The sequence below is a fragment of the Cryptomeria japonica genome, chromosome 6 (genome assembly GCF_030272615.1).
Source record: "Cryptomeria japonica chromosome 6, Sugi_1.0, whole genome shotgun sequence".
NCBI lineage: Eukaryota > Viridiplantae > Streptophyta > Pinopsida > Cupressales > Cupressaceae > Cryptomeria > Cryptomeria japonica.
The window spans coordinates 180947362-180957900 of NC_081410.1; the positions used below are offsets into that span (position 1 = coordinate 180947362).

Here is a 10539-nt window from a genome sequence, read left to right on the forward strand (position 1 = left end):
TTTGGCGAAAGCAAGAGACACAACATACCACATTGGCCCAAGTTCAGTGGAGCCTTCTCCTATTGGTGATTTTGCCAAATGTTAGCAAGCCACTTTCTTTTCTCTGTGCCAAGTTTTAGGTTTCAACCCTATTATAGTCATGCCACCGAATTTCATGTATATGGCTATTCAGATTCAACATTCTGATTTCATAGTGGTTTTTGACTTTGCACCATATCTTGAAGACAATAATCATGAGGGATTGCTAGATATTAAGAATGATGTATTTAGCACTCATTTTTATTGGTATTCATTGTTAATGCACATGTTCTTATATAGAAATGCAAATTATTTTGAAGGTACCATGAATCTTAGACGAACAGTTGATAATATTGAGATACCAGTGCAGCTATGGAATATGGATATGTCATGGGACAAGCAACAAGCTAGTTTTGTGAGATTTGACAATGGTTTTACTTCTAGATTGAGGAAAATATTGACAGTGAATCCACCAAAGCTTCCCATGCAACTGCATGATTTTGTAAGACCAAAGGAAAGGTTGTCACTCATGAAAATTGAGCATAATTGGGGGGACATTATCCCCTATCCTGTCAATATAGTTATCAGAGTTTATGGTTTCCCTGGTCAGCCGCATGTACTACCTTTTAATGTTCCCTTTGAGATTAGGTTTTGCTGAAGTAATCTAGCAAATAGGTTGTATTCATGATGAGGAATTAGAGGGTAGGGGCAAGGGAATTATTTTCCCTGATTACATTGTCATTCTATACTTTGCCATTATAAAAGAGGGATATGTGCATTTTGACAAACTCTTTGCACCATATCACTTGGGGGTCAACACAATTAGGCACAGTGGCCCAGAGGGATTCTACAATATTTTCAAGCAAAGAATAAAAGGAGGTTAATTGCCTCATGAGCACAATTTTCCTAAAGATATAATTAGAAATGAATTTGATTTCATGACCAAAGATTGGAGGAAGGAAAAATGGATAGCTTTTAGAAAGCTATGGATTATTGTACAGAAAATGGATCCGAGTAATGATCCATTAAGAAAATTCACTCCATTCTATGCCAAAGTTGATTTTGTTATGATCAATTTTGATGAGTTAATTCTTGTGTTAAAGGAGAAGAAATCCAAACTTGAGGAAACCCACGACCATCAGGTTGAAAGAAGAAGAATGCAACAACCTACACCCATCACACCTGAAGAAGCAACCCTAATTCACCAGATGAGGATGAAACAACCAGGTTCACCTCCTCCTCCACCTCATGAGATGAATGGGATAAAAGAAAGTAGACCTAGCTATGTGCCCCCTCCAAAGGGTGGTGTTGTGATAAAAAGAGTAAGAGATGAGGTGATTAGTGAAGAAGAGAGTGGCATCAGTAGTGACAGTGGGAAGTTGGTGAGAAGGAAAGGAAAGAAAATAACGAAGGTAGAGCCAGCCCCAAAGGTGTAGGTTAGACCTTTAAAAGGGATCAAGATCATTGATCTTGAAGATTCAAATAGGACTCCCTCACCACCATGTGTGCCTCTTTCACCTCCAAGACAAGTTGAAGAACAAGGAGAAGAGAAACATATGGAGGAACAACATGAGGATGATACAATTGAAATTAAAAATACAAAAAAGCAGATGGGTATGCCTCATATGCCACCCACTCTGGAATTAGACCTCACTCCTCTGGATATTTAGGGAAAAGCTTTTAGAGATACTAAGAAGGAGGCATGTGGTAAATTTCTTGAGGATGAAGCTTTTGTAAAAAGCTCAACGTTACTTCAATTGGTGTGGAAGATGAAGATAGATGAATATAAGAGAAGTGCTAAGAGAATTGCCCAAAGGCTAGACAAGTCTGACCAGGAAAATCAGGAAGAAGTCAAGAGTGAAATGATGGAGGAATTTAAAGGAATCACTATAGATGAAGGTAGGATGATTGTAAATCAAGCTGGTATTTTAATTCTGCCAGAGTGAGACATAGCTGATGCAGTGGCTTTTGATGCAATTAGAAAATCAAAAGACCAACAATTTAGTTCAGAAGAAGAAGTAAGGTTGGCATTAAAAGGATCAAAATTTGTAGATGATTATGCAACCTTTAGTGATATGGTCACTAGAATAGGGGCCTAGGAGGCCTGATATAAATGATATAACTCCAAACTTGAAAGGAAGCCTCATTGTAAAGAGAGCCTCTGATACATCAAATGTCGAGGCCTCAAAATTAGTTGTTGATGCAGCCAAATTGGCCCATGAAACTTCAAAAAGGGAGGCTAAAGAAAAGAACGAACTAATGAAGAAATTTGAGAAGCTCTTTAATGATTACAATGTAGTTCAACAGAGATGTGTGGAGCTGTAGACTAAAGTTCAACTCCTTGAGCAGAAATAGGTAGGAGCACCCTCTTCAGTTCTTGCAGTCGCATCAGTCCCATCAACATCCAGGTCTCCACTAGTCTCACATATAGATGCATCATTCCAATTTGACAATGAGACTGATACTCCAATCACACCACTAGTGCCATATGTTGATGAAGAACCTGAGCCCACTAGATATACTGACCCAACAAGAGTTCAAATTTTGGAGAGAATCAATGGGTTAGAACATAAGCTAAAAGCGTCAGAAAATCAGTCTGCCAGTAAGAAAAGAGAGATAGTTAGCTCTATGTTGACTCATTTGAATGAGAAAGTAGACAGTAGATTAAATAACATTCATTCTTTATATTATTTATTATTTAATGCTATTCAAATTTTTGACAAAGATAAAGAGGTGGCAATCCCTTTGATTACAAAGTGGTTACAAAGGGTGATCAAGCTCGGAATAATGTCAATGGCTTCCAAGTACCATGCTGAGAGGCCGCGTACACTTCAACCAACCTATTTGTTGGTAAAATCAATGCAAGAAGCCCAAGTGCTCCCAAACAATATAGAAAGAAAAATAAGATATTTGATGACAACTTTTAGTGAATTGAATGAAATGCTTTTGCCAAGTATTGAGGATAAAAACGGGGCAATCAAGCCTTTACAACTCTGGAAAGAAGAGGCAGAAAGAGTCATCAACACTCAGGTGGACTTGATTTGTGATGAGTTGGATACTGCCATGCTATAAGATAGCATGGACAAGATAATATGCACAAGCAATTTTTTTGAATCTTTTGAAAGGGAGGCAAATCAAGTGGCAGTTAAGTTTACTCCATACAGGGAAAAAACTGACGAGGTAATGAGTTTCAAATGGCCGTCAAATGAGGAATATGCTGAATGGAGTAATAGTTATTTAAAGGACGAATGAGGAGGTTAAATAGTTAGCTAGCTATGTGATGTGAAAGTCTGGCAAATGGTTTTGATTCTTTACAACATTCAGTTTTTGGACTTGAGCAGCAAAAAGGTGGGCCCGTTTAAGATCTTCATCGACAATAGAAAAAGGGAAGAAAAGGTGCATAAAGTGTTATGATAAATCAGTTGTAGATATTTAGTCTTGGTTGTGACATTCTTTAAATAGAATCTTTTGTAACCGAATTATGGGTAACCAGTCACTTTTGAATGGCAGGTGTCTCCTCTAGCCCATAGCTTGTTTTGCTCCCTTATTTCTATAAAAGGGAATTCAAGGCCAAGAGACAGGGTTTTGAATTTGATCTTTGTACTTAGTATTCTCTAAAATTTAGAGTCATAGGTTCCTATAGCAAGTTTTAGGTGGAAATGAGCAATTGTAAGGATTTTGCAGAGCAATAGATAATAGTCTTGTGTCTAGTTTCTTGCAGGTTCTTGAAGGAGTTATATGTAAATTGCTTTATGGGAGAAATAGAAAATTTATTCAAAAGGAAATACAATTTTGATCTATTTCTCTCCATTGCGCAATTCTATCATCTTTTGAATGAAATGTAATCAAGGATTTCTTTCATTTAGTGCATTGTTATGGTGTATGTAGTTTTTGTTTATGCTTTGATCAAAGGGATCAATTAAATGTTAAAACAAAATTGCAAAGTGATAGGGCTTGTTCAAGGATTTGATAAGTAGTCTAGGTTGGGATTGCAGATAAGAAAGATTGTAAAGCAATATTATCTTAAGATTTGAATTCTATTAGATTAATTATGTTATAATTCATTTATATCTTTTGAATTAAAGCACCCAATGGAATAAGGCACCGGTCATAGTTTGTTATAAGTCTTTGCAATTAGTTTTATGCTCTGTTCATCTGTGTTTGTTACACAATAGTTGATTATCAGAATACTTTTCATTTTATGTATGCCATTGTATGTTTTGACCATCTCAAGCTCCATTTAGGTTGAGGATCACTGAAGGATTTGCCATCCTTGAGCATTCTCCCTATTGTTGAGCCTGTATATGAGATGTTCTGCTTAATTTTAGTGAAAACTATAAGTATGGCGCAAAAATTATAAGTTCACCAAGGGATCACCCTCCTAGGTTTTGCAGAGCCCAAAGTGTAGAAGGATTAGCAGAATCCTTGTCATATGTTGGTCCAATTTCTTGGAGATTTTAATAGTTGGGTTTGGCTTCTCCATAGATAATCCAAAGAATCAACTTGGTTTCTACCTCTTGCAGTGTAAACCCTATTTTGGGGCACCAACACATCATCATAAGAGAAAAATGAATAAAAAAAGAAAATAGTAAAGAGAAATAATCCATCCACTAGTGAAAACCACCTCTTGCAATGCCTTGGGAAAGTATAACGATGAAAACCTGACAAACATGTGTCATATGTAGTCCATTATACTTTTACAATCTACAATTGGGGTATGTTTAATCCACATTATCCTACCTACCACATCTTTCATTTTCCCACATCATCCCCTATCCACCATACTATCTACATCCATTATCCCTTTTTAGCACATTTAATCTTGACAAGGCTAAGGGTCTCCATAAGCATCATGCATCTTATCTGCTTCTCCTTATCCACACCCTTCATTCCATATCCCTTATCCTATCCATCACTTCCATCATCCTTTACAACCTTTGATATTTTTTGTCCTATCTATATCCCATCTTTATCCTATCCAAACTCCATCCCTTGATCTTGGTCAAAACCATAAAAGGCCTTCACATAGAGACAAAATACTTTTTTTAGCGTTTTCAAAAATGAAAAAGAATCCATACAATATAATTACAAAGAAAGAAGAAGATCGCTTACAATTGCTCTCACAATAGCAAGTTCAAGTATGTATGTAATTACTTTTACACTCTCATAAAGTTATAGACTTCAATTCTCTCCTTTGATAGAGCCCGCATTTTGTTTGGAGTACCACTCCAAAGTTAAAAAGAATCTAACAACATTAGTAGAAAGAAATATCAAGCTCACATACATTTACTCTCACAATAGAAAGTTTAGGTATGTGCAATTAGTTGGCATAAAAAATTTAGACTTCTAATTGTTTTCTTCTTTAATAGAAAAAATATTTACAATAGCAAGTTCAAGCATGTACAATTAGTTGTAAATTCATACAGTTATAGACTTCTAATTATTCTACAAGAATATTTACATATAATGGATTGCTAATTTGTTACGATGCATTTTAATGCCAGTATGTTAAAAGAGGGGCTACCAAAAAAACAAGAACATAGACGTATATAACCTTCACTCATCCAAATTTGATGTTAATGGTTCAAATTAATAAAATTATGTACAAAATTATATTATACAATTATACATGTTTATAGATTTATACCTTTATACACTTCCTTAAGTAATGTTAAAATTTATTTATGTTTTTCCATCAATCACCTATCGATGTATCCCTTGCACCTCCCATGACTGCAAGTGCTAGTATAAAATATCATAAGCATCCAGTGAAGTGTCATTTATAAGATAAAGTGCTCATGTGAACAAGTATTGCTCTTTTATCGACAAATATCGTACTTATGTGTACAAGGATGTTAATGTACATGTATTGAAGTACTTCATATGGTATGTTTGTCCTATGACAAATGTAAAAGGTGAATACAATAAATATCTTGTCGTTGGAGTTGCCAAACTGTTGTTGATGTACAAAAAACTATGAGGGTGGATGAGAATGTTTAATTGAATGTCTAGTTGAGGGATGGTGAATTGTAAGCTTTGAAATGTGAGGTTCGTGAGCTGAGGATGGAGACTAAAGAGATGAAGAACAACTGGGACACCCAAGATATGCAGGTAGCAAGCATTAACAAGTTCTGCATTAGGGTGATGCACAACTCGACAATGACCCTCTGTTTGCTACATGACAAAGCCCTGAAGGACGAGGATGCTGACAAGCAGGCATGTAGGGAACTCTTCAGGTTCCTTACAGATGATTGGGATAATGTCCTTAGGCAAGTGGGGTTCCACAAGCTAGGTCCTTAGGTCTAGGTTCTTGCTAGCTTTATGTTTTAATGGTTTTTTGGCTACTTTCAACCTATGAGGTGTATGTCTTGTTGTTACTATTTACTACTTTGTTATCTGGACTTTAATTCGGTTTTGATCTTTTTGCTACAAATGTGTACTGATAGCCCTTGGGCTATGTAAAGGGTAAGCACCCTAGTTTAGGTAACTTCTAATATCAAAATCATAAAAGATTAACAAAAAAGTTTTACAGACATTTAAAGTTGGACATAAATTATATTTTGAATAAGAATATAATGTTTTTGTAATCATAAATAATATTTTTTGGTTCAACTATTAGATCATTTATGTTAAATGTAGTTTTGAAATAACCAAGTTTAATGATACTAAAAGCTATTGAGATCATTATGATTGCATACAAACTATATTTAACATAGGAAAATGACATCCTAACAACAAAAATGATATTTTTGCATTCTATTAGAATTTCTCCTTCTCTTAGACATTGGTTGATTAAAAATTTGAACACAATCTAATCTAAAACTCACAAATTATCAACACAAATAATTATAGAAACAATCTAATCCAAAAATTGCAAATTATCAACACAATAGATAATAGAAAGCTAATATTCCACACACTGTTAATAAAAGTTAAAAACCTTACACAATTCCATATAACTGCCATTAATTAGCTGACCCCTCTCACTTGGGTATGGTTCTGAAATTGAAATCCAAAAAAAACGATGTAATTTTCGTTTGACAAGCACATAATGCTTTCTATGCCGATTTTGCTCCATTTCTGTACTACCAAAAATGCTACAACTTATACGTTTAGTTGGGTTCATTTTTCATATGCAGCGCAAGCTTTTCACTTCTCAAGAAATCAGCTTCTTATGTTATGATAATGCCACAGTAGTCTGTAATACAATCTCTTCTTCTTATATTCATTTATTGAGAGGCAACATTCAGGAAAAATGCTTAGCAGAGGGAAAACTTAATCATGCCCACATAAATGAAAGAGTATTTGCAACAGACAAGGTTCTGGGGAACATGCTTATTAACATGTATGCCAAATGTGGGAATTTGGTTGATTCACGCAAAGTGTTTGAGAAAATGTCAGAAAGAGATGTCTGCTCGTGGACTGTCATTATTGCAGCTCATGTAAAGCAGGGTTTTTCTGAAGAGGCATTGATACTGTTTCACCAAATGCAACTGACGGATTTCCAACCCAATCACTTCACCTTTTCTACTGTTATTTCAGCATGTGCGAATTTATTGTGTCTGGAATGGGGTGTCGGAATCCATGAACACACAGTAAGAAGTGGATTTCAGTTTCATGTCTCTGTTGCAAATGCTCTTGTGGACATGTATGCAAAATTCGGCAGAATTGAGGATGCGCGACAAGTGTTTGACAAAATTTTTCAACCAGATGTCGTCTCCTGGACAGCTATGGTTGCTGGATATGCGCAGAATGGGTACGCGGAGAAAGCCCTGGAGTTGTTCTTACAAATGCCTAGGCGAAACGTTGTTTCATGGAATGCTATAATTTCAGGGCTCGCTGAGAATGGATTCGTTGGCAAAGCTCTGGAGCTTTTTGAAGAGATGCCTGATAAAAATGTGGTCTCGTGGACAGCTATGATTGCAGGGTTTATACGAAATGGGTACAATGAGGAAGCCCTTAAGCTGTATCGAGAAATGCTTTCAGCAGGAATCAGGCCGGATTCCAAAACCTTTGCCACTGTTATCCCAGCCTGTGCTAACTCGGGTGATCTGGGAATGGGTATGGAATTCCATGAAAAGATAATAACGAGCGAGCTTCATTTTGATCCTGTCGTGGCTAATGCGTTGATCGTTATGTATGCAAAATGTTTAAGCATTCAGAAAGCTCGTAAGCTGTTTGATAAAATGCGTAACCGAGATGTTGTTTCTTGGACAGCAATGATTGCAGGATATGCCCAGAATGGGTTTATAGATATGGCGCTTAAACTCTTTGAGGAAATGCCTCAGCGAAACGTGGTGTCATGGAATGCAATGATTGCTGGATTAGCAAAGAATGGGCTTGTTAATGAGGCATGGAAACTATTCAAGGAAATGCCTGAACGAACTGCGGTCTCATGGAATGCAATGATTTCAGGTTATGTGCAGAATGGTTTGGTTGATGAAGCCATGGAGCTCTTTAAGAAAATGCCTCAACAAACCATGCTCTCCTGGAATACCATGATTACAGGATTTGCACAGACTGGGCTTGTCAATGAGGCCCTCAATCTCTTCAAGGAGATGCCCCAGTGGAATGTGGTTTCATGGAATGCCATGATTGCTGGATTTGCACAGAATGGGCATGGTGAAGAGGCCTTGAATCTTTTCCAAGATATGCAATCAGCAGAACTAAACCCTGACTCAATGACCTTCAGCTGCATTCTCTCAGTATGTGCTAACTTTGCAGCTCTGAGACAGGGTATGGAGATTCATGAAAAAATAGTTAGAAATGGATTTCAGTGTGACGTTACTGTGGTGAATGCCTTGATAGACATGTATGCAAAATGCGGGAGCATACAAAAGGCATGGGAGTTATTTGATAAGATGCATCAACGGAATGTTATCTCATGGACAGCCATGATTGGAGGCTATGCGATGCATGGCCGCACCAGGGAATCCCTCAAACTCTTTGAAGAAATGAAACAATCAGGCATCAATCCGGATCATATCACCTTTGTTTCTGTTTTGTCTGCATGCAGCCATGCAGGTTTAGTAGAAGAAGGTTATCAATATTTCAGCCATATGAGTAAACATTATGATATCCGACCTACTATGGACCATTATAACTGTATGGTAGATCTTTTTGGTCGAGCTGGAAATTTGGAGAAAGCACAAGACTTCATCAATAAAATGCCAATAAAACCTGATGCCAGTGTTTGGAGTTGTCTGCTTGGTGCCTGCAGAGTGCATAATAATATAGAACTAGCTGAACATGCTGCACAACACCTTTTTCTGTTGGATCCAAGAAACGATGCACCTTACGTGCTACTCTCAAACGTCTATGCAGCAGCTGGGATGTGGAATGACATTGAAATTATAAGAAACATGATGAAACACAGAGGCATAAAAAAAAGCCCTGGATGCAGCTGGATTGAGGTCAATAAACATGTCCATGCTTTCCTTACAGGAAATACATCAGATCAACAAATGTAGTACAGGATTAATACCCAGTATGGCAGTTGTGCAGAATCATAAATTGAAATTCTCTCAGGATAGGGAAACACTGAGAAGCTTATGATAACGTTACAAGTGACCCTTGCGTCAGCATTATGAACAAGTTAAAACCTGTGAATGCACAGAGTGGTAAACAAATTTTATCACCATTGCTATCACTACTAATCTGGCATCTCTAAGTACTCCAAGACACGTTTAATGATTTAACCAATAGTACTTTTGGAAAAAAACTGTTTGAGAATTTTGTCAACAACCTTTGGGGTCACACTACTAATTCATCACAATTTCATGACATGATCTTATTGTTTAGTGATGTTTATAGTGCCCATCCTGTTTTCCATTTTAACATCCAAAATGAGCCAAAAGAGTTATACAAAGTGGTTGGGTGGAGTGATGAATCATAAAACAAGTTCAACAAAATCAGAAAACCAAAACCGGAGAGGGATGTGAGAATGACAGCAGCTAGCAGCACCCAGGAAAAAATGATTTCCCTATCAACCCTTTGTTGTAGTGAATCCTAAAAACAAGTTCAACAAAATCAGAAAACCAACATTGGGGAGGGATGTGAAGATGACAGCAGCTGGTAGCACCCAGGAAAAAATGATTTCTAACCCTTTGCTGTGAAGATCAAGGGCAGAAGGATATGTTGAAGGATTTCCAAGTGACTAAACTTGGAAAATGCCTCCGTAGAACCATTAGCTTCCTCTTCAAATAGTTTCACCTCCAAGAGAGAGGCCTTCCTTTTGTAAAATTATGGAGCAGGATTGAAGTTTGCACTGGAAAATAAATTGAAAATAAATAGAACACCATTCAAACTTGTTTGTAGTCTTTCTTGTTTTTCTTATATGAGACATACTATAATTATATTAGTTGGATGAGTTATAACATCATCCAATAAACTGATCATTATTAAAATGAATCTCAAACAAACTATGCATGTTTAATTCAATTACATATACACGATTTCTTTTTATTATCAACAGTAAAGTCTTCTTCAACCTGCATGCCAATTGGTCGTTCACTTATATGA

At 36.6% G+C, this 10539-nt stretch overlaps 1 protein-coding gene across 1 annotated transcript; it reads left to right on the plus strand.

Annotated features, from left to right (window-relative positions):
- Nucleotides 1–7014: 7014 nt before the first annotated feature.
- LOC131077602 (pentatricopeptide repeat-containing protein At2g35030, mitochondrial) lies at nt 7015–10328 on the plus strand. Its single transcript, XM_058015122.2, has one exon. It carries the CDS (start codon nt 7113–7115, stop codon nt 9486–9488), a length of 2376 nt encoding a protein of 791 aa, XP_057871105.2. The 5' UTR covers nt 7015–7112; the 3' UTR covers nt 9489–10328.
- Nucleotides 10329–10539: the final 211 nt, after the last annotated feature.

Excerpts from the sequence above, each read along its gene's own strand:
- LOC131077602 (XM_058015122.2), top strand. The coding sequence starts at position 7,113 with ATGCTACAACTTATACGTTTAGTTGGGTTCATTTTTCATATGCAGCGC.